This window comes from Populus nigra, chromosome 1 (assembly GCF_951802175.1).
Source record: "Populus nigra chromosome 1, ddPopNigr1.1, whole genome shotgun sequence".
Taxonomy (NCBI): domain Eukaryota; kingdom Viridiplantae; phylum Streptophyta; class Magnoliopsida; order Malpighiales; family Salicaceae; genus Populus; species Populus nigra.
Window position 1 is genome coordinate 41,314,843 of NC_084852.1, and position 25,372 is coordinate 41,340,214.

Genomic DNA, 25,372 nt, shown 5'->3' on the forward strand with positions numbered 1-25,372 from the left:
TACGATTTTAATAAATATCCAATATTTAAGAGAGTATCGACGATGAACATTTTAGGAACAATACTTTGATGTAATAAGAATCTCATAATTATAACAACTGCATAATTTTCTTAGCAAATCATTTATGTCTTGTGAATTTTATCTTTACTCTAGATTCATAAATTAAATATTAGATTTATTAACCTAATATTATATGAATATTAAAGATAAATTAAGTCTTTATTAATAATATATATGTAGTTACGTGAATATAATAATATTACGTGTAATCAATCCATTAGTTATAGGGCATATTAAACTAACATGCCATACACAGGCTACATTTAGATATACACTCTCTACAACTTTAATTTATTTTTTCTTTCTGTATATTATTTTTTCCTTTTATATATATGAACTTAAACATTAAAGAGTCGTTATTTCTCAAGGGACTTGCTATTTCAGGTGAATAACCTATTCCTCCAGTCAAGTCCATCAATATTAGGTCAACCCAATCACACCAATAACTCAGGACGTAACCATGAAAAGTCTAGTTTTTATTTGAAGTTTTTCTAGGATTTCATCATTTACATATCAAGTTTAGCAAAGATAAATGAAGTTTAAATACAATTAAAAAATAAATTTAATTTTTATGCTCATAATTATTTTATATATATCTTAAAAAATTAAGTTTACAGAAGGAGAGAGACAACTTAATTATGAAGTTGTGAAAGAATGCTTTCTTAAAAATGCAGCTGGTTGTTCTTTGGGAGTTTAGTTAAAAGTCAAGTGTTCGAAAAAGAAATGGAGATGGTGTGTGTTCAAGTATTCAACAGAGAAAGCATGCTTGGAAATTTTCATGGAAAAAATGTTTCAACTCTAAGGGACCATTCAAATTACCAGACTTAATATCTCTCTCGTTTTTTTGTCTGCCTTTTTTTTTTCTTGCAGAACTTGCTATCCAGTTTCCTGGATATGAAAATAGGCATGCAGAAGAGGAGATATTAACTTACGTTATGTGTAATCAAATGATAGAAATCACAAATCTTTGATATCTGATCTTTTATGGAGGTCCCAAAATGACTCCTTTGATTAAGTAAAAAGATGATTTCGTATAAAATATTTTTATTTTATGAATTTTTATATGTTCATAAGAAATTTACTTAGAAAAAAAATTATTTTATGAAAGCAAACGACTTGGAACCTTACAAAAAAGTCCTTGACATATTTGGCCCTCCACAGCAAAGACCATGATTACATTACTTCAGTTGACGGAAATTGACAGAACGGGGTGATTAATCTTCCCGGAAACATTTGGAATTTGATCGAGTGAACAGCTTTTTGGTCGTGGCCTAGGCTTGCTTTTTTCATTGAAAGAATCCATTCACTTGAAATAAAACCATCAGTCTCATTCAAACTGAGAAAAATAATCGCTAATTTGACAAATATTCAAAGAGCAACTGACGAACGGAGATATACACATGCGGTCAACAAATGACAGAGAGAGATATGTAATAGAAATTCCAAAGAAACCGGTTCTGTATTTTTCTCTTCTTCTTTTTTCAAGCTTTAGAGTGACTCCTGGCAGCACTTCGTCTGGCACAACACCCGACAAAATAGATCATTGACTGGCATTCACAACAGAAAAGAAGAGCAGTTAGAACATCCGGGAAAGACAAGATTCAAGATTCAAGTGAAACAGCAACCAGCTTACCAGAACAACAAACAGAATGACATTAAAGATGGCAACCACTCTCCACTCAGTTTTCATATATTGTGCAACTCCTGCCCTGAAAAGTAAGAACCGATTGCACAAGAATAGTACACCAGAAGAAAAAGGAAAGTATTAACAGAACAGAAAAGGAGCGTTGAAAAAGTAGTGATGCTTACTTGCAGGAGTCACAATTGTAGCATTTGGTAGCCCGGGAATTTTTGTAAAGTTTGCAGTCCTTATTGGAGCTAATCGGATGAAAGCTCAAGTCGTAGTATGAAGCATTGACAGCAGGATAACCGCACCTACAGAGCATGTTAAAAAGGGTAACCTTGGTGACACTGTTCAAATATTATGCATTACTGTCATGTGTAGACTGAAAATGCATTACTCAAACATTTCACCGAGCCAGAATGTATATCTTTGTAGTAAGGTAATAATAGACTTCACATTTCCATGTAGTGAATAAAAAACTTCACTTGAACGTTTGATCAGAGAGTGAGGTCAGAAAAAGACACCTACACGGATGGTGGTCGGCAGCAACCAGCTTCAATGGCTGTTAGTTTGGCTGACTTGTACTGCTTAATAGTCTAAAATCAACAGGTTTAAAACAACAAAATCAATCTAGAAATCAATAAACATTCAGAGTTATGAAAAAAAGGGACGAGTAATAAGATTTTGAGGCAAAAAACTGGACCTTATATTTTCTTGGTAGGTTATTGCAGTCATCAGTTTTCACAAGACAACTCTTCAATCGGTTCCAGTTCTTGGTGTTGTTCAACTGAAGCAAAGATTAGGCATAATTGCATGAAATTTTCAGGTTAGTATAGAATCTGAATCTTAAAGTAGCATCTTTTTTTAACAAATAGCATAGAAGGCAAAGTTTTTACCTGTTTAAGAAACCATGAGCTGTAATCCTGAAGTTGATACTCCTTGTATCTAGCCAGACAAGAAAGTATTAGTAGCTGCACCATAACAACCCCAGCTAACAAAGTATATGAGAATCAATTAAGAAAATGGCTATTATAGCTCAATTATCATCTAAAAATTGAGTGAAGCCTTTTTTTCACAAAAATAATCATCTGAAGCATTTTGTTGAAAGACTAACATCTGACCCAACTGCAAGAGAGAGAGAGGTTGAGGGAGCAGTGGGTCAAGTTGAAGACAAACGGATTTGAAGAACAGATACCCAAAAGCAGAACAAAATATATAAGCATAGTTAATTGATTCCTAGATTACAAGTTTCTTACCTCAAACCAGGGACACTATGACCAGATCCATTATTAGTTATAATAAACCTACAGGAAAAATCACAAAATCAAGGAGCATTATAAGCATGATTTCCAAACTCAAAAGAAAAATGCTAAACACGTTGAGAGAAGAAGTTGAAGGTTTTGAAACAATATGGTAACATAAAAGTGGAAAAGATCGATGAAAACTCCTTTTTACTTAGTTGATAGAATTGGAAGCATCATTCTTGCTATGTTACGAGTTTACAATATGGCTACTGGTTACCCTCCACATGGCTTCTTCTTCTTCTGTTTATTTTTATTTTTTTGTTGTTGAAGGTGTATCTATTAGCATTGTAGATCATGGTAATTAATTGAAACAACACAGAGGACAAGCTGAGATGGATTAGACTTACTTTTAATGAGAGAAAATGCCAATTAAGAGAGAGATATTTTTCTTTTAAATTAACATAAAACTTAACTAGTATGGCTACCGCTTCTCTAGCTAACTATTCCAAGTTTTTCACTTTCCTTACTGATGCATTGCATGCTAGACTTAATCCCATGTGATAACTGCAAATTTAACTCCACCAAATACCAGCACATTTACCCTCAACATTATCTCCAAGCTCAACTCAAAATCCGGCCATTTCAATAAGTTAGACCATTGGAGCTGAGATGACATGTAATTAAATCAAGGATCTTGGACCTCAACCTAAAAATTAAGTATCCATTAGAGCCAAAAAAAATAATCTCATTTTTCTAACAAATGGGGCTCACCACACTTAATATTGGTTCTTAGCAGAATACAAAAGCAGCTTAAACATGATGGGAGCGCATAAATTCTAGTCAATGTGGCCCAATCAATCAATCTATCTTATCTGTTTGAAATTGATGTATACCTAAACCTCATGGCATAATGCATAGAAAAAATGACCTTATTTCGAAGACAAAACTTTGAAGACAATAGCAACAGAAGTACTAGGATAAATGAGCAAGAGTCATGTTTAATAAGCAAATCAATGGGAAAACTAGAAAAGACAACAAACTATTGACAGACATTGTCAAGTTCAAACCTGAAATGTGGCTGCATAGTTTGTTATCTACCTTAAAAAAGGGAAAATACATGAGCTTGTGCGCTATAATCAAAATTAAGCCAGAAAAAAAAAACACTTACGCTAATACTGTGAAAACCAGAATTGCCACCAAAATGATACACAACATAACCAGATACTGAAAGTGAATAGTAGTTAAGGGATGTCCAACAAATAAAAGAAAAAAAATGAAGAACGCAGATCAATATTCAAGCAAATAAATATAAAAGATTGGTCATTTAGTAAAGATACAATCCACAACAGTATGGAGTTGCTCTTCAAGGCGCCCAAGAACCCAATTATTGATCTAAACATCAACAAAAGGTTGTATCAGTAGCTGTTAAAGGTAAATGCATAAGAGGTAAAAGAGGCTGACAATAGAAAATTTGAACTTACATTACAAAGATGACAGCACCAAGGCCCAACACTGGGAGAGTAAGAGACCTTCGACAACTGTCATGATGTGTGCTCATCCATACCCCAAAAATTATGACAGCTATAGCTAAAAGCTACGCAATGAGAGGATGAAACACACATAAACTCGCAGTATAAACAAACAAAAAAAAATAGTATTCACTTCGATTGCAAGAAAATTAAGCCAAATAGAAAAAACTGAACTAGAGCAAACTCGTTATTCTGGAACAAACTTTAATACGATACCATGTACACTTGTTATAAACCAATTACCATGGACAACCAGTTACCAGCATAACCAAGAACAACAATAATCATCAGTGTAAGAAAGAAAGCAGATAGAAAAGCACCCTGATCTTAAACAAAATTGCAGACATGACTGCAAAAATCAAACAATTACAATGACCCTCCAAAAGAAGCAAACTTCAAATAATTATAACCCTCGTAAAAATGAACAACTTATTATATCCCAGAAACAAAACCACCCTTTGCAAAATAATCAGCAACGCCAGAAGAATAATAAGAAATAAAAAGCAGAAGGGCCAGTTAACAATGTAGCATCGAATCTGACTCGAAAGCTTAAATCAAAATAAAGATGAGCGAAAAGGGAAAGGGGAAAAGAAACAAAGCTTACCATGGTGAGAAAGTTGATCCATCTAATCACAAAGTTGCTGGTGCCTACACCCATTTCTCCCTCCCTCCCTCTCTCTTTTAGTTTTCAGTATACAAGTAAGAAAGCAGCAGAAGAAAGAAAGGGAGGGGTTCGATTGAAAAAAAGGAGTAGCAGTTATCTCGTGAGATAGTGTCACTTGAAGTAGAAGCAAGTGAAAAAGAGAGGGACAAGTTGAGGGTTGTCAGGGAATATCGTGAAGATAGTGGGGGTATTTTGGTCCGTGAAGGGAGGGATGGACATGATGCACACGACACGACACCCTTAAAACAGAAGGCATGACAATCTATCCATCTACCTAGGATTACTGGTCAATGTACCACGTTGACCACTGTATCCTTTATATATATATAGTTTTAATGTGCTTCGTCTATTTTTAAGAATATGTAAGAATTCAAACGAAATTACTATTTTACTCTCAAAATATCTATATTTATGCATATTGATGTTTGATTTCAAAATATCTATATTTATGCATATTGATGTTTGATTTCTTTTTTACAGATAATTATATAGGTTATTTTAAAAAACATCATGTAAAAAATTATTAAATGAATTCAGCGTACCACTTAATTCATTAATTATATTAATAAGTACAAAAATTATTTGAAATTCATTCATTATTTTTTCCATGAATCTTATATCTATTAACCCATTCTATAAATGAATTGATAGGCATAGTCTATCTAAAAATAATGAGAAAAAAAATTATTTATCTCACCTTTTTTCTTTATGAATTTCACACCAGGTCAATTATACAATATCATTAGCAAGTAATAAATGAGTATTTTTTTCATGAACATGACGATCCTTCTTTTCTTTTCTTTTTTAAGAATATTCCAATCCTCTTTCAAGTGATCTAAGTAAAGGTGGATTGTGTTAACATGTTCTTCCTAATACGTGAGAAACTTATTGAATCTTCATTCATAACTATATTACATAGTAGTTTAAACAATTATGTATTTCATTATTAACTCATGATCTTTTTAATGTATGAAACCTTACTGATTACATTAACAATTTTTTTAGGATTAAGCAATATTTTTTAAGGATTAAAATCAAAACTTTCATAATTTTTTTCAAAGCTCAAGACAAAAAATTATTCAAGGGTTAATTCTCACTTGCACTTTCATAATAATTATAAATATCCTAAGAGTTATATATCACACTTTATAAGTGAGAATTATAAATTGTCTCTAAAGGGCGTGGCGTGATGGCAAAGGGCTTGAAATTTGTATATCAGGTCTTGAGTTTGAGTCAGGACGTGCATCTTTTGTAAAAGCCTGGGACAGCCGGGGTTTTACTCGCTCACCTGGACCCACAAAGTGCGTTTTTTGAAAGGTGAGGTTTCCTCGAATAAAAAAAAAAGATTACAAGGGATTAAATTTTTTTTATAGAACTATAATCTAATTACTCGAGAACATGAAAGATGGATTTGATGCAATTTTAAGGTTTAAAGCTATAAGTGAAGATTGCAATGGATTAAAAAAATCTTAATAGAATTATAAGTCTTGTATATGAATATTCGCATGTTAAATGACATACAGGGGTGCATATTTCTTATAAGAGTCCCAAGGCTATGTTTTATTGGCCTTATATGAAAGCCTTGGTGAGAAAATTCATGGAAGAATATGATGTGGGTGCGTTAGCAAGCCAAAAAAGAAAGGGTATTATATTCTAGATTGCTTCAACCGCTACCTATATCAAAGGGTATTTGAAAAAATATAATCATGGATCTCGTTGAAGGCTTGCCAAAATTAAGGGGAAAGAATACAATATCGGTTATTGTGGATAGATTCACTAAATATAGATATTTCTTAGCTGTAGCTCATCCTTTTACAGCTTAGAAAATTGCTTAGTTGTTTTTAGATTACATCTATAAGTTCCATGAGTTCCATGGTTTATCTATGAGAATTGTGATAAATAGGGATAAAATCTTCATTAGTATATTTTGGAAAGAATTGTTTAAGTTATTAGGGGTTAACTCATCTTTCTATCCTTAAAATGACAGATGAACAGAAAGGGTTAATCAATGTTTTAAAACCTATTTAAGGTGTATGATCATGCATAATCCAAGCAGATGACATGAATGGTTGTCTTTAGTTTCAATGATGGTATAATTCTAGCTATCATTTATCCATTAAAATGAGCCATTTTCAATCATTGCATGGTTATCCTTCACCCAATGTAGAGGTTAATTCTCAAGCGACTACTCCAGTAGCAACATTTAAGAAGGTGATTCAATAAAGGGCTAGATTGGATCAATGGTTGCAATTTTAACTGGAAAAGGCCAGGGACATGATGAAACAAGTGGCAGGATATATAGAAAGAGAGTTTTAGGTGGGAGATTTGGTGTGCTTGAAATTGTTAGGATACTGGCATGCAAACCCGACAAGACAAAAGGCAAGGAATAAGATAAAATGAGAAATGAGACACACAAGAATTTACGTGGTTCACCCAATTGGGCTACGTCCACAGGCAAGTATAGAAGGATTTTACTAAGTAATGTGGGAATTACAACCTCTCTCAAATAATAGGAGAACAACTAAGAATCTCTCTATTATTAGGAGAAAACACCTCACTTACTCTCTTACAAATACCTCACAATTTTGTGGGATTACTCTCTCTTCACTCTACTCTTCTCTTCTCTATCTTGGTGTGCATATAGGCTTGAATGCATTGCCTATTTATAGGCAAGAGTGAGGGTATAATGGTCATAAATTTAGGAGGAATATATGCCTAACAACTCATCCTCCACTCATACTCCACCAATTATACCAACTCACACTCCACCAATTACAACTCATCTCCCACTCAAATCCCATCAATTATGCCAACTAATTAAAGTGGCTTTACATTCTCCCACTTGAAGACTTTGATGATTTAATCAAGTCTTCACACTTGATTATCTGTGATTCTTCTTCTATCCTTTCTATACTTGCCATCTTCATGCTGCTTACGTTTCTGCTAGGCCATAAGAGGATCTACACCATATATACTTATCAGTGTTGACCGGTTTAGTCAAAGCATCTGCTGGGTTTTCCTTTGTATGAACCTTCTGAAAATCCACACTTCCATCTTCCACAACTTCGCGAACAAAGTGATATTGAACATCTATATGTTTTGTTCTTGAATGAAATGCTGGATTCCTTGCAATATGCAAGGCACTTTGACTATCACAATACAAAAGAATCTTCTCTTGTTTGTGCCCGAGCTCCTCCATAAGTTTCTTCATCCATATTGCTTCTTTGCAAGCTTGTGTAGCTGCCATGTACTCAGCTTCTGTTGTGGACAATGCTACAATAGTCTGAAGTTTAGAGACCCAGCTCACAGCTCCTCCTGCAATTATGAACACATAGCCTGTAGTGGATTTTCTTTTCTCAAGGTCACCGGCAAAATCTGAGTCAACATAACCTCTGACAGTAAATTCTGATCCTCCATAACATAATGCAACATCTGAGGTACCCTTGATGTATCTCAAGATCCTCTTAATAGTATTCCAATGCTCTCTACCAGGATTTGCCATGTATCGACTAGCTGCTCCCACTGCTTGTGCAATGTCTGGTCTTGTACATATCATGGCAAACATTAAACTTCCCACTGCTGATGCATACGGTACTCGAGACATCTCCATCCTCTCTGCTTCATTGCTGAGACATACTTGAGGATAATTTGAAGTTAATAGGAAGTGGGGTGGAAATTGGCTTACAATCTTGCATGTTGAAGCGACGCAAGATCTTCTTCAAATAATTCTTCTGAGAAAGCCAAATCTTCCTCTTACTTCTGTCTCGGTGAATTTGCATCCCTAGAATCTTGTTTGCTGGTCCCAAGTCCTTCATATCAAACTCCCTAGCCAACTGTGCCTTCAATTCTTGGACTCGATCTTTGTTGGGGCCTATCACCAACATGTCATCCACGTACAACAACAAAATGATGAAATCTTCTTCAAACCTCTTGTAATACGTACAATGGTCTGAACTGAGTCTGTTGTACCCAAGGCTAATTATGAAGGAATCAAATCTCTTGTACCAACACCTCGGCGCCTGTTTGAGACCGTATAGAGATTTGTTCAACCTGCAAACCAAGTTCTCCTTGCCTGTTTCAGCAAAACCCTCTGGTTGGAGCATATAAATTTCTTCTTCAAGTTCTCCATGAAGAAATGCAGTTTTCACATCTAACTGCTCTAAGTGAAGATCAAATATAGCACACATTGCCAAGACTACTCTGATTGTAGTAAGTCGTACCACCGGAGAAAATATCTCATTGAAGTCTATTCCTTCTTTCTGAGCATATCCTTTCACTACCAATCTTGCACGATACCGCTCCACTTGATCATTGCCATCACGCTTTATCTTGTAAACCCATTTGTTGCCAATGGCCTTTCTTCCTTGTGGAAGTGGAACAAGATCCCAAGTGTTATTCTTGTGTAGAGCTTCAATCTCCTCTTGCATTGCTGTCATCCACATAGATACATCTGTGCTTTTGATAGCCTCGTGGAAAGTTGAAGGCTCTCCATCCTCTGTTAGAAGACAGTATGCAATGTTACTCTCAGTAACATATTCTGAGTGCCAAGCCGGTGGCCTTCTTTCACGAGTCGACCGCCGAACTTCAGGAGTTTCAGTCTCTATTTGTTCTTGCTCTTCATGCTCTGGTACAGCTTCAGAAGAAGTATGATTCTGAGTATTTTCAATCTGGACTGCTGTAGTCTCCTTTAGAATGCTATTATGTTCTTCCATTTGCATTTTACCTTCTGCAAATATGACATCCCTGCTGATGACTACTTTGTGGGCAGTGGGATCCCACAAGCGATACCCCTTCACTCCATCAGCATATCCCAAGAATACACATTTTCTGGATTTTGAATCTAGTTTGCTAACTTCTTGTGTATTGTACATCACGTACACAGGACTTCCAAATATATGCAATCGAGAATAATCAGCTGGCTTCCCAGTCCACATCTCCATCGGTGTCTTCAGCTCAATTGCAGTTGATGGAGATCGATTTATCACATAACAGGCGGTATTGACTGCTTCTGCCCAAAATGACTTTTCTAGACCTGCAGCCTTCAACATTGCTCTTGTTCTTTCTAATAGAGTTCTGTTCATCCGCTCTGCCACTCCATTTTGTTGTGGAGTGTATGCCGTTGTGAACTGCCTTTTGATACCTTCATGTTGACAGAAGTTATCAAATTCATCACTGGTATATTCTCCTCCATTGTCAGTCCTCAAACACTTGATCTTCTTTTCAGATTCAAGTTCCACCCGCGCTTTGAAAGTTTTAAAGACTGCGAACACATCTGCCTTCCTTCTAATTGGATACACCCAACATCTCCTGGAGAAGTCATCTATGAATGATACAAAGTATCTTGCCCCTCCCAAGGATACAACCGGTGCTTGCCAAACATCAGAGTGAATCAGGTCTAAGATGCATTTGCTCTTAGTTGTTGATGTGCCAAACTTCAACCTGTGCTGTTTACTTGTAACACAGTGCTCACAAAAAGGTAAAGTAACCTTTGTAAGCCCAGGGAGTAACTTCTGATCAGAGAGAACCTTTAAACCTTTCTCTGACATGTGGCCTAGTTTTTGATGCCACATCATCGTCTTCTCTTCTGCAGGACTGGCTGATGCGATTGACACTTCTGCCCCATGATGTGTTTCTCCCATTAATACAAACATGTTTGCAACTGTCTTTCTCGCCTTTAAAACCACCAGCGCTCCTTTGACAATTTTCATTATTCCATTGTCTGTTCGGATCTTACAGCCAAGACTATCAAATTGTCCTACAGACAAAAGATTCTTCTTCAAGTCTTTCACATGCCGCACTCCTGAAATAGTACGAATTAAGCCATCATACATCTTCAATTTGATGGTGCCAATGCCAGCAATCTCCAAAGTATGATTATCACCCATGAACACTTTGCCTCCAGAGATGGGTTCATATGTATGGAACCAATCTCGATTAGGAGTCATATGCCATGTTGCTCCTGAATCCATTAGCCAGACCTCAGTGAGCTCTTCTCTATCTGTAGAGACTGTCGCTGCTTCACTATATAAAACCTCTCCATCTTCTGAGGTGCTTGCAACACATCCTTGAGGTTTTGATGACTCTGCAGTATTCTCTATACCCTTTTTAAACCAACAATCCTTTTTAAAGTGCCCTTTTTTGCCACAGTTGTAGCATTTCACAGTCTTCTTACTTCTTGATTTGGACCTCCCTTGCCTTTGACTCCCACTAGAGCCACGCTCCGTTGATCTCCCTCTTGACACCAATAATGCCTCTGCTTGGTTTGAACTATTTCTGTCTCCTTTATTTTTGCGCCTATTTTCTTCTTCCAAGATGGCGGCTGCAACATCATCAAAGACTAAATAGTCTGTGAGGATATTATTGGTCAAGTTGATAATGAGCTGATCATACGAATCTGGAAGACTTTGAAGTAGAAGCTCTGCACGTTCACTTTCCTCTATTTGTTGACCCAACGTAGTGAGTTGTGAAAATAGAGTCCTTATTGTGTTGATGTGGTCAGTCACCGCCGTGGTTTCTGCCATTCGAAGGGTATAAAGTCTCCGCTTTAAGAAAATCTTATTGTGCAAAGACTTGGACTCATATAGCTTTGTTAGAGTCTCCCATATCTCCTTAGCTGTTTTCTTCTCCGCCACACTTGATAATACTTCATCGGCTAATGCTAAATGTATGTTAGCAATAGCATTGCCATCCATCTCATTCCATTTTGCATTATCAGTGATCTCCGCGGGTCGATCCCCAATTGCTGCCAAGCAATTGTCTTTCCTTAAGATTGCCTTGATTCTCATTTTCCAGAGTGAGAAATTGCTCCCATTAAACCTTTCAATCTCGTACTTTGCTGCCATTTTATTCACCGTGATCTATTCAGCTATCACCGTTTCACAGAACTGTAACGTATACAGAAATAGTATCGTGTGAATAATACTTCACTAAGTAAGTTCCCAGGAAAGATTGGAGGGGTCACAAACGGTCCCGCTTAAAACCCAATCTCCTTAGACAGAACTTCCTAGACTGTATTTAATCACCGCACTGACTTTCTATATACGCCAACAGTAACTTATGTGTACAGTACCGTATGGGTGAATAGTGCCGTATAGGTGAATAGTAACCGTAGACGTGAATAGTAACCGTATACACGAATAACTTTTGTGTATTAACAACACCAACCAACCAGGCTCTGATACCACTGTTAGGATACTGGCATGCAAACCCGACAAGACAAAAGGCAAGGAATAAGATAAAATGAGAAATGAGACACACAAGAATTTACGTGGTTCACCCAATTGGGCTACGTCCACAGGCAAGTATAGAAGGATTTTACTAAGTAATGTGGGAATTACAACCTCTCTCAAATAATAGGAGAACAACTAAGAATCTCTCTATTATTAGGAGAAAACACCTCACTTACTCTCTTACAAATACCTCACAATTTTGTGGGATTACTCTCTCTTCACTCTACTCTTCTCTTCTCTATCTTGGTGTGCATATAGGCTTGAATGCATTGCCTATTTATAGGCAAGAGTGAGGGTATAATGGTCATAAATTTAGGAGGAATATATGCCTAACAACTCATCCTCCACTCATACTCCACCAATTATACCAACTCATCCTCCACTCACACTCCACCAATTACAACTCATCTCCCACTCAAATCCCATCAATTATGCCAACTAATTAAAGTGGCTTTACAGAAATCAATTGAGTGTAGCACTAAGGAAAAAATATCAAGCTTAATCTGAGAATTTATGGCCCTTGCAAAAGATTATACAAAGAGTTGGAGCAATGACTTATGGACTGCGGTTTCCTGAGGGGGCTACAATTCATCCAATATTTCATGTATCATTACTTGAAAAAAAAGGTTGGCAATAATGCAGTTACAACTTTTGTAATTCCAATGACAAATGAATATGGAAAAATTAAAGTCTGTCTTGTAGCAAGTGTAAGAGCTAAAGGAAACTCATGTCGTCGACCGTTCTTTATCAATGTCTAGATTTCTCCCGTGTTAATATGGTTTTGTTATTCTTCAAGGGCCATTTTTTTTATTGATGAAGAAATTTGAAGACAAAAGAGAAAGAAGTGAAATTTTATTTTCGTTCATCAACTGCACCTGAAAATGTAGAAATATTACAGAAGTCTCTATTTAGTTTCCAAATTCCAAGGCGAAACAAAATTCCAGGTTCCCATTCTCTGTGGACACATGCCCGAGTAGGAACAAGGAAAGCAACCACTCTTGTAACCTCAATGTCCCCTAGAGAGGCATGTGAAAGGAACAACACAGCATTGAGAACTAGCTCTGCACATTCTCATGAATTATGATGTCTCTTGTCAATGGCTAAATCAGAGTTAGCATCTGCGTTTGCTTCTGGTACTGTTTCATTGTTTTCTTCTGCTTCGGATTTTTCTTCTGGCAAATTTACTGCGTTTTTCTTCATTGTGGCAGTTTTGGTGAGATAACTGTAGCTACCCTTCTGCTTAAACAATTGAGCAAAGTGGGCCTTGCAGTATAGGATACCATCAAGAGCTGCATAAGATGAAGGTGTGATACAGCAACCGCCATGAGAACACCTGAAGCATGACTTGTGATAGAATTCTCCCTCCACAGTCACCTGTCAAAATTTTGGTTACGGCAATAAGCTTCTTTATCCTCACTCCATCATATAATATCGATCTCAATCTATTTCCGGAGTTGATCTTGGTGCATGAGATTATATTGGTGCCAGATTAAGGTACAATATAGATATCAATGAGAGTTACTCTGTCTTTTGCATTTCCATTCGAGTTGCGCAAATATATATATATGATGGACAAGGAATGAATGTTAATGAATGGGGAAATAAGAATTGTGTGTGTGTGTGTGTGTGTGAGAGAGAGAGAGAGAGATGGATTAGAAACCTTCTCTAATGGGTATGCAGTTTTTTTACAGAAAGCACATTTGTCTTGGGTGCCACTGAACATGGAGGAAAGTTTGCTTGGGGCCTTTGTCTGCATGATTGTGAAAACATGCATCAAACTCCAGCAAACAAACTAGAAATTTCCATTAGAAACAAATTAAGGTAATGAAAAATTAAGAACCGATTGTAGAGAATCTTGGTACCAGGCAGTTTTTCTTCTCTTCATCTAAACAGTCAGAATTGCAGAAACACATTGTTAGCAAAAAAAAAAAAGGTAAAATAGGGAGGACTACATCCTTCTCCATGGAACTCTAATTCCAAAAATATGTAAAAGAAACTTAAACGAAAGGAAAACGGAGAAGCGGATCTCACAGGGTTGGAATTTCTTGGTAAAATTACCGGTCTCCTTGAAGAGCTGGTCGTAATGAGGTTTGCAGTATAAAACTCCATCAATCGAGGAATAGCTACTCATCTATAAGACAAATTTCATGGTGGGTCAGTTTCAATAATCCTGGTAAAGGACCGTATTTTCATTAATTCTTACTTAGGCAATAACCACAAAAGAAAAGGCATGAAAAAGAAAAGAGGATAAATGAATAGAACTCGTACCACAAGAAGTCCATTGCAGTGGCTGCATTTGAAGCACTTCTTATGATAAGGAACTCCATCAGCAGACACCAATTCGATGAAATAAACAGTCTTGTCACAGGCCTTGCATTTCTCTAAGGTCCCAGTGAATCCCATTATGTTTTTCCTAATGAATCTAAAATGAGCAGTATAGAATCTGATTTCAGAAGGGTTGCTTAGAAAAGCTTTAATAGGAAAGTCTTAAGAACAAATTCTGAAAGTTCGGCTCTTAATCTCAGAAGATAAGATAAACAGAACTTAGAAAATCTGTTCTTACCTTTCACCTTTCCTGTATTATAACTAGCAGATTAAAGGTCAATAAAATGAATGTTCAATGGATGGAGAAAAAGACTTGAACCGCTTATTTAAGCTAATTTGATCCAGGGTCTATATCTCTTGGAACTTGCAGGGTACCGTTCTAAGAATAGTGAGCTATTACAGATAGATCTGAAACATTTCCTGACCAAGTCTTTCAAAGATAGTCCAGACAGGAGGTAACAAATACAACTGCAATCCTCTTGTTATGTGGTAGACAACTCAGCTGTCTCCAAATAGATTTTTTACTATATCTAGCAGCCTATCTGTCAAAAATCGTGTGTGTACATGACAACAAAATACTATGTTAGCATCAATTTGATTCCAAAATTTGTAGGCCAACAATTAAAGAGTCTCTGCTTATGTTCTATATATATAAAATGCTGCTAGCAATGTGCACAGACATGGTCAGTACTAGGATTATATTGAGTGCTGAAAGTTATCAAAATAAACGGATAAGTTGTAATTGCACAGATTTTCTTCTGCAGCCGTGGGCATCATATAAAGATTTAAGGCATTAGGGACATCATGTATTGCTTCTTGGAATTTTTTTCAAAACTTATTCTTATTTAACTTGGAAAGGGAATAAAGAAAATTATTGGCGTAATATTAGGCCTCGTATCTCCTGTTGACATGATATTAGCCTCACATTTAATTGATTATGCTTGAAAAATATACTAGTAGAATGGAATTATCTATTATCAGCTCACAAATGTAGCGAATTTGATCATGACAAGTTTATCTGAAAAATTGAAATTCGAAAAGGTTTCAGTCTTTGACATCTCATTCACATACAAACTCTGCCTCTCCTTCTTTACCAAGTATTCTGGGTGGTTGAGAATGTTAGCTTAAGAAGCAAGTAAATTGGGTGATGGGTGGCACATTTGTCATACCAGAAAACCTGAGCTGCAAGTAATTGGTATGATCCATAGCAAATAATGTGTGAAAAATGCAGCCACTGCACAACATTAAAGACCTTGAATTGTTGTGTTACCAAATTCTTCAGAACTACAGATACACAAATGATTTATTTCACTTTTTTTTTCTTTTTCTGACTAGGGATTCAGCTCACACAAAAGAAAATATCAAGTTCAAACTCCGGTCTTGTCAGAACTTGGGTAGTGTAAAGCATGCACTCCCATTTACTGTTTTTTACAAATATCAAAAGACATTTACCGCTGAACCAACAATATTTGAGCACAGCATAAACTAACAAGCCAAAAATCAAGCAAATCCAATTCTAGCAGCCTTTTCTCTCCCGTTTACCCCACTGTTGTTCATTAGAATTTGCCAAAACATCTTAGACACTTAAGAATCCAAGACACTTCCTTGGTGTATACCCAGTTGCTCGGAATTTCGCTGCAGTTTCCTCTACCTTGAGACGGTCCTCACCTTTTTTTGCTTCAATCATTGCTTTCTTCTCCTCGGCTGCCTTGTGGAGTTCGGCTACTTTGTTCTTCATTTTCTCTGCATATTCAGCCTTCTTCTTTTCCACTTTTTCCTACCATATCACAAATTAATCAAGACACTATTGAAATAGTTTTTTGCAAGAATATATATTACATAGTTACTTTGAACTGTACAGTTTTTATAAGTGGAAAGGAAGATTAGTCATGCTATAACAAGCAGTTGATACTTCAATTCATTAAGTTTATTACCTGATACTTCTTTATTTTTGCCTCCACAGATTCTCTCTTGATTGTCTCCCATGATCCAATGGCAGAGAGTTTCTTGTGAGCCCTATTTGAAAATTCAGCGTGTACAACTTGCTCAGAAAGAAGCTCTGAAGGTCATCATCGAGTAGGAACTGAAAGCTTTATAAAACCAAGTTTAACATTTTAACTTGTAAGACTGATTCAATGCACAAATCCTTGTTTAAAGAGGACATTGCGCGAGTCTTCAAAGATGGACCTTAGGAGTGTATGGAACAAGTCTATAAACGTTTGAAAACGGAAACCTAACCAAAACTATCATGTATCACACACATACATCCAGATATTTAATGAGCATGTTTGTATTTACATATCTGGAGCATGAGCTGACAATAAACTTAACTTCTATGGCAATTGTAATGGAGTTTCTTTCCTCGGTAATTTAATAGCTTAACAGTGTATGGTTTGGTTCAGAAAATTTCTTCTGAATGTATACATTTTTATAGCCTAAAATGGTTGAACGCCTAGACTCAATCTCAGAGACTTCCAAATACATTATTTTATATTGGATGACCAAAGAGCTGGTCAATTCCTGGCTCGAATTTACTTTCCATGCAGTAAAATTCTAATTCAGGAAACTTCAGACACTAGCAAAGTTATATATAGTGCAATCTTGTTAAACTAAGAGCTAGTAGCTTGTTCGATGAACAGATTGAAGCTGAATCATTTCAAGCATGGTTTTATGCTAGATTTGAAATCCCGGTGTGAGGAGGCCTACTTTATACCAATACTAAAAGATGGACAATTCAAAGCATTAGAGATGGTCTCGTACTTGTTCTCCGCTTTAGCTTTCTCATTTTCTTCCCATGCTTTAATTAGAGCACATCTTTTCTCCGCTTCAGCCCTCGCAAGCACAGCATCTGATAAATGATACAAGTACTTGTTATCTGTTGATAGGAAAGATATCAATTTTGATTAAGATAGTAGCCTGCGCATACCTCTGTCATTTGGCCCCCTTGAGTTTTTTGCAGTAGCAGGTGGATCTGCAACCTCTGACACATCGAAGATTCAATCATACAATTAAGGGCCTTGTTATAACATGTTTAGAGAAACATTCAATTGTTAAGTCGGGCTTGAGATATTCAAAATTGCAAGCCATCAACTTTCATGAAAATTCAATTTACAAACTTTCCTTATCCTCTCTATGTCAGGAGGAACCAGAAAGCAAAGAAGGAGAAGAATAAGGAGAGGACATACTTTCAGTAACTAGGACCGAGCTCTTCTCATTAGCAGAATCATTTAAAGGGGCTTCTTTCTCTTCTTTAACAGGTCCATGTTCTTCAGCTTGTGTAGGCAGAGAGGCTCCCTCAGATTCAGCTTTCTTGGGCTCCTTCTCCCCCATAACGAAGTCTTTTACTTTAGCCACCAAGACCCGGAAACCCATGTACGAAGACAATTGTCACCAAATACTTCAGGTAAAATTCTATCAAGATCACCATCTAAAAGAGAAAGGACTGCTATAAATATAGCTGGAGAGTCAGAGTCCTAGATGGTGGTGGGTACAAATGGAAGTTGGGTATGGACAAAAAAGCAAATATATATATCGCATCATAATTTTATTTTATTTTTGGGAATTGAAGTCTTCAAGAATAAGAGATGTAGCGGTCGATTAGACGCTCATCATGGCTATCGAGTTCTTCATTTAAATGCAAGTCATTTAGGGGATGCTGGTGACAGTGCACCTACGATGATGAATTGAACAAAACTTTTTTCAGCTAATATATATATATATATATATATATATATATATATATATAGATATATAAAACTTTTTTTACCATAAAAAATCATTTAATTGTAAATGAAAAAGTTAATATTTATGTTTTAAAAAATAAATTAAAAATTATATTTTTCAATAAATAATAACAAAGATATTCATTCAAATTATAAATTAAATTGAGAAGTTGAAATAAAGATACATATTATATTAAGATATTTAATTTTATGTCATGGGAGCTCTTCAAATTTTTTTAATTTAATTATACAATAATAAAATTATTATTTTTAGAAAAAAATAATTTAAACTCAATTGAAAAACATTTCTAATATTTTTTTTCCTTTTCTTATTAATATATATTTTTTATCATGGGTTTGTAATTTGATAAAAAAATGAAAGGAATTAGAATAAATATAGATATATTATTATCATTCAATATTAATAAATAAGTTATTATCAAAATGATGCATATTGTATTAATACATAATTTTTCATAAATCAATCGATAATATATATCTTCGTAAAAATATTTTAATCTTTTTAAAAACAACTTCATTGTTTTTTATTAGATGCACACTTTTCTAATAAAACAAAATGATTATTAAAATAAAAAATTATTAAAAATTTAAGTAATTTGAAATAAGTAGGAAACATGTATTTCTCTAATATAAATTTAATTTTATAATTAATTTATTTCTTAATTATTTTATTGAAAGCATTTTTTAAACTGGAATCACTTTTTAAAAAAAAATTTACATCTTCAAGACAAGTTTAATAAATGTACATCTAAATAATGTGTTCGTATTTTGGTTGAAAGTTAAAAATATAACGAATGTGACAAAATTATGTCAAAAATCCATTTAAGAATTTTGAAAACAATTTTTTTATTTTAAATGAATATTCATGAGAGATTTATTATTATTATTATTATTAGATACATAATAATTGAAAAAAGAATCCTTACCATTCTAATAAAAATCTATAATATTATTCAAGAATCATGTCAAAATTAAAAAAATAAATGAATTATCATGCTAAACATTTCTTTTAGATTGGAAAAAAAAAAGAAGCGAAGATAACAAAAAAACTAAGGGAACAAGGAAGAAAATTAGTAGAATGAATAGTAAAATGAGAGTAAATGACCATGAGATGCATAGTGAAAGATTGTTAATTTCTTTGTTAATGTTAATATCCTTGTTAACAAAAAATTTAGTCATAACAAGTGAAAAATCCAAATAAGTACCTTTTGTTGTATTTAAGAAACACATAAGTACAACTTAGTATCATTCAATTTAATCTTTATAAAATAATACAATTTATTAAGAAGAGGTTGGTTAAGAGATATAATAAGGCATGAAAGGTATATTTACAACCATAAAGGCTCCTCTAATTTGTTGTTATTAGACCTACGAGTTGAATTATTAGAATCTCTCAAGTAAGATGATGCTTAAGTGACCATTCAAAACTCTTTCTTCAATAGTAGATAGCATTGTCTTTTTAACTAATTAATAAATAATCTTTTTCCTTTAAAATAAAATAAATAAATGTGCCAAAATTATAAAATAATCATAAATTGACTGAATTTCATTGAAAAATATTTTTGTAATTTTAAAAATATATTAAAAAATAAAGGGTCAAAATGGGTCATAACAACTAGCACCAAAACTACATTTTCAATTTTCAAGTATCTAATTTCAACATTGTGAAAGGTTTTGTTTATGTAGTAAACAGGTTTGTGAACTTTGTGCTCCTCTCTAACCATAACATCGCTCACAACTAAATTTACCATCCCTAGATAAAGGAATAGTCTTTTCCTTTTTTTATTGGTTAAGATAAAATTTTTTTGAAAAAGAAAGGTGAGACTTTAGGTTTTCAAAGGCTTTCATGCACTTGATAGTCTACTAAAAATTGAACACATTCTTCAATGTTCTAAAAGTGGGAGGCAAAGCTCTCCAAATTGAGATACACACTTATTCAAGATTGTCACTTGATTAGTTAGTCTCTAAACTTCTTTAACCAACCAAGGAGGGCTTTATCCATAATGATTGTAATCTTTTTAGAATTAAACTCTATCCTTCTACTACTGATCAGAACTTCTAGGAATTCTCCTTATTGTATAGCAAAAGTGCACTTTTATAGATTGAGTTTCATCCAATATTGATGAAGAATAGAGAAAACATATTGTAAGTCTTGGAAGTGTTACTTAAAAGTGGGGTTCTTTACCAATATGTCAACTATATACATCTCCATGTTCCTTCCTAATTGGTCCTTAAAGATCTTGGTAACCATTATTTAATATTTGGATATGGTGTTCTTCACTACAAAATTATGGCTTTATAATAGTACATCCCTTTGTTAATGATGAAATAAGTATTTTCTTCATTGTTTGGGTGCATGAGAATCTATTAATATTCTAAATTAGCATCCAAAAAGTTTAGAAATGAATAGCTAGTTGTCCGCTAGTAGGTCAATTTAGAAAAGATGAAGTTGTCACTGGAACACGCCTTGTTAAGGTATGTGAAATCAACACACATCCTTTATTTTTTATTGAATTTGTTAACCATGACAATCTTCTCTAGCTAGTTGGGATACATTACTTCTATAATGAACCCTACTTTCATTAGGTTACACTTCGTCTAATACTATCATTTTTTTTTCTTTCTCAAATTTTCTTTTTTTATGTCATATTAAAAAGGAGAACAATATCAATATTTAACCTATATAAGGCTATTTTTAGGCTTATCCTAAGCATATTCAATGGCTTGAAGACGATGTTATCGCTTTGGATTTCAAGGTTTGCAAAGGACAACTCCTATTTTGGATTGGGTATGGACCCAATATTTATTATTTCATATTTGTTGGATTCAAGAAAGTTTATTTCTTTTGATTATTTAACAAACTTGGTATGAGGTTTCTATTTTTCTTGCAGGGGAGTTAGCTTGTTTGGTGGGCAAAGCTTTTTTTCCTTCGAAAAAAAAATGTGCATCCATGAGAGTAGATTAAAAAAATGCAAGCCACTAGATTAGTCAAAACCACCAATGGATCCCATAATCATATGGTTCAATTTTTAAGGTTACTTTATTTTTTTTTCTTGTGTTATATAAAAATATAATGTCTAGCAAAAAATGAGAGTTATGAATATTTTAAGAGTGACTAGATCTAGTATATATTTTTATATGATGGGATGAGTTTTCAATATGTTATTATAATTTTAATTGAGGCTGTGTTGTCCTTATAAAATAACCAAATTTCCAATCTATCATTCTTTTAACTTCTTCCCCCAAATTTATATAATTAGTCATGCACATGACTTAATATTATATAAAAAATGACAACTCAAGTGCATGAGGGGGTCACCGAAGAGACATAGAAGGAGAACGAGGTTTCAAAGGGGAGCAAAGGTATTGTCTTGTGTGATTTTTTTTTTTAAAAAAAAACAATCTTCTATTTATCAGACAATTAAAAAACATATGACTGGAAAGTTCATAGAACTCAAAGGCCATTTGCAATATAATATTAAATATTTTGATTACTGATTTAGTTAATTTAGATGAAAAAAGTTAGTAGAAGGATAAATTGAAAATTCACTCATGTTACAAGGATAAAATTGATTCAATTAAGGATATCAGGATGAATTAGAAACAATATGGATTTATTTATATATATATTTTATATATAATTAATTAATTAGTCATGTTTTTTTTTTATGGTCAAGTGTATTATCATGTCAATTTATGTATTAATTGAGGAAAGATATTTTTCGTAGTTAATCAATTTTGTATATTCAGTAAGATTTTAGTGGATGTTGATTTTAAAGCTCCAATTTAAAAAGTTAAAGAAGAAAACAAATCTTCTGAAATATCAAATATATCCCAAAAAGTATATATAATCCTTCACTTTTTATGCCTTTATAAACTGCTCCGAAAATATATTTTCTTCAAGCCACCTTTTATGATGTTTCAAGATAATTAAATACATTATCTTATACAACCGACCATCGAATGCTTTTGACTTATAAGACACCTTTTATAATCTTCCTTCTTTCTTTCTTCTTTTTCGCGTCTTTCTTGCACTCATGAGTAGAGTTGTGAGTTGATGAATCGGTGTGCTGCAGGGAACATGTTTATCACTGTCTTAACGCATGATTGATGTATTAATGGTATCAAACAGAGAATCATTGTCAGACACATATATGGGTTGCTGTTGCTGATTGAATTTTCACTACAGTATCACCTTTTTTCTGTTAATACTCTTATAGCTCGATCTCTTCTGACATATGGCGCCATTTTAGAGGCTCTGCTGTGATGAATATTTTGAGGATGAACAAACTCAGTATTCCCAGACTGATTTTCAAAGGCATATATACCGAACTCCTTTTCCTCTTTGGAGTCTATGAGAAACACGAATATAATAAACGATACTCCTGAAGTGAAATTTATGTGAATTGCACCTGAAGGCGATTTAAAGATTCTTATATATAGATTCTCAAACATAAGAGACTAAATTACAATTGAGTTTAAGAATTAGGGACTAGAGAGTAATTTATTAAAATTATTCAAAAACATTTTTAAAAAATCAAATTTATGTTTTTACGGCACAAATATACTTTGAAAGGCACTTTCAAACACAATATAAATACAGCACCAAACAGCACCCTAATATTAAAGAAAAATTAATAGAGTGAACGCTTGGAGAAACAGTAATAAGAAAACAGTCAATAAGAGTCAACTGTCGTGAGACCAATTTATAGATTTTAGAACATGAAAGACTAACATATAATTGCATCCAAAACCTAGGGACTGACAAATAATGTACTTGAGCAACAAATGTTCTCATGGAAGACAAATTAACCGAAAGAACTCATGAACTGAATATAAAAAACAGAACTGGAAACAAGAACAAAAGGATGCATTACCTTCAGTTTCACTTACACATGTCTCTAAGACACATTGTAGCCCTTTCACATGCTCTTTTCCCCTTTCTCCCTCGATGCCTTACACGGCATGCAATAAGGTCAAAAACTTCCCGGAAACCAACATGTATCTTTTCACCTAGGTAACTGTACTTCATAAAATTAACAAGTGTTCGCTTGTTTGAAGAAAAAACATGGGCATCAACGCCCATGGTATCCCCACTTCATTTTCCCTATAAATACATGATTTTTCTTCCCATTCAGGCTCAAGTGTAACACTTTGCATCACCTAATTAAGTTTTTTATCATCTTCTGATACAATTAATGGACGTATTTATTCCTGAAGAGTATGTTATGCGGAGAAGAAAAGAGAAAATGGGAGCTGCGATTGCTGGAAAAAGGCAAGAGGAATCAAGAAAGAGAAGCGTTGAAGAGAAAAAAACTAATCCATCATCGTATCGATTAGAGAACGAGTCTTTAGCCGCTCATGGCCTAAGTGAAAGTGTAATCTTCAGCTGGTTCTCAGCATAGGCATTGTCATGCTATGTAATGTAGTTCTAATTAAACAGTCTCTACGGTGTTAGTTTCACCTACAAGTATTATGCCCTGTCTTGATGTAGAACACGTACATATGGAAGCGTGTGTACGTAACTGCAGAGTAAATTATGTAACCAAATCTCTGTAATAGGTTAGTTATAACCTAACTTCAGCCTGTTGCCACTCTATTTATGAGAAAATAAAAATCATCATTAACCAGACTTGGATGAATTTTCTGTTTTTTAATGTGTGAAAGAAGCAGTTAATAACTAGCAGCAAGCTAGAGCGTGGGTTCTCGGCTGGCAAATATCCTGAAAAACTAAACTTAACAAAAAAATAAATAAAAAAACCTGAGATAACTCGATTCAATTTCAAAATTAGTGAAACATTATATATAAAGCAAATAAAAAATAGCATGTCTCAATCTCCAAACCCAATTGAATCTCTTAAACATATGTTAATCTTTCAAACTCACAACCCATGGAATCCTAGATTCATACTCAATCAAAAATCTCAATTCTCAACTATATATTGAATGATGAAATTAAAAAAATATAAATTTAAAAATTTATCTAGCAAACCTTGGTGAATCTCCTAAACCTGAGTTAATCTCCTAAACTTGTAACCTGTGAAATCTTAACAGCTTATTCAATAAAAAAGTTCAATTCCTAATAAATTTAATGTTGAATAATAAAATGAAAAAAATCAATTTAAAACATTTTTCACAAAAAAAACAATCCAAAGAATGAAGTTCAAATCTAATAGGAAAAAACTAAAGAGGGTGAAATCATAAAAAAAAATCAATTTTAAAAACTACATCAAATAAAATAAATAACAATAAAAAAACATGAGGACCCAAATTGACAGATAAAAAAAATTAAAGAATGTAAAATTGAAAAACAAATCCAAATTTTATAAATTATTTTAAATAAAATAAATAGTAATCAAAAGAAAATTGATCAAATATGAAGGAAGAATAAATCAAAGTGTTAGTTTGAAAAATTTCAAGCCTAGGTGTGGAAATTGAGGAGCAAGAAGTGAATTAGGAAAAACAATAAAAAAAAGATCGTTGACGTCAAATTGAAAGTTTATTTGCCACATACGCTGCCTAGAAATGAAAAGGCTATCATGACAATTCAAACATTATCCCAGAAGCCATTGTTTGGTCGCCACAAGTCTCCACACTTGTCACCTAGGGTTAAAGGAGTTGCCCAAAAGGCACAAGCATGTGCCTCTTGAAGGTGCATAACTTTTATTTTTAAATAATATTTTATATTTATTAAAATATCAAATTTTAACTTAGTCAACTTGATTGTAAATTAAAATACCAGGATGAAAATATAAAAAAACCATGGGTGCTAGTTCAAAAATTTTCGCTTTCAAGAGTAAATGAGTAATTTTACCGTGCTTTAAAAACTAAAAAAAAAAACATGTTAGCCAAGTTAAAAGTTTTTGTTTTTAAGAGTTGTTATTTTATTGTATTAAAAAAAATAAAAAGATCTTCTTATTACCATTCAATCTGAAAATAACTTATGGGTCATAA

At 33.9% G+C, this 25,372-nt stretch overlaps 3 protein-coding genes across 3 annotated transcripts; all 3 read right to left on the minus strand.

Moving 5' to 3' along the window:
- Positions 1 to 1,367: 1,367 nt before the first annotated feature.
- Positions 1,368 to 5,289, minus strand: LOC133696118 (tetraspanin-10). Its single transcript, XM_062118172.1, has 11 exons — positions 5,062 to 5,289; positions 4,410 to 4,522; positions 4,266 to 4,320; positions 4,097 to 4,152; positions 2,941 to 2,988; positions 2,581 to 2,629; positions 2,388 to 2,471; positions 2,213 to 2,280; positions 1,870 to 1,995; positions 1,694 to 1,769; positions 1,368 to 1,607 (listed from the first exon to the last, which is right to left on the minus strand). Exons 1-11 carry the CDS (start codon positions 5,113 to 5,115, stop codon positions 1,542 to 1,544), a joined length of 795 nt encoding a protein of 264 aa, XP_061974156.1. The 5' UTR covers positions 5,116 to 5,289; the 3' UTR covers positions 1,368 to 1,541.
- Positions 5,290 to 13,186: 7,897 nt separating this feature from the next.
- On the minus strand, positions 13,187 to 15,135 carry LOC133696660 (LIM domain-containing protein WLIM2b-like). Its single transcript, XM_062118945.1, has 5 exons — positions 14,619 to 15,135; positions 14,382 to 14,481; positions 14,213 to 14,235; positions 14,011 to 14,100; positions 13,187 to 13,724 (listed from the first exon to the last, which is right to left on the minus strand). Exons 1-5 carry the CDS (start codon positions 14,751 to 14,753, stop codon positions 13,422 to 13,424), a joined length of 651 nt encoding a protein of 216 aa, XP_061974929.1. The 5' UTR covers positions 14,754 to 15,135; the 3' UTR covers positions 13,187 to 13,421.
- Positions 15,136 to 15,910: 775 nt separating this feature from the next.
- LOC133700255 (remorin-like) lies at positions 15,911 to 18,096 on the minus strand. Its single transcript, XM_062123814.1, has 5 exons — positions 17,861 to 18,096; positions 17,602 to 17,655; positions 17,436 to 17,523; positions 16,610 to 16,691; positions 15,911 to 16,452 (listed from the first exon to the last, which is right to left on the minus strand). The coding sequence occupies exons 1-5, from the start codon at positions 18,045 to 18,047 to the stop codon at positions 16,252 to 16,254; spliced, it is 612 nt and encodes a 203-aa protein (XP_061979798.1). The 5' UTR covers positions 18,048 to 18,096; the 3' UTR covers positions 15,911 to 16,251.
- Between the last annotated feature and the right edge of the window lie 7,276 nt (positions 18,097 to 25,372).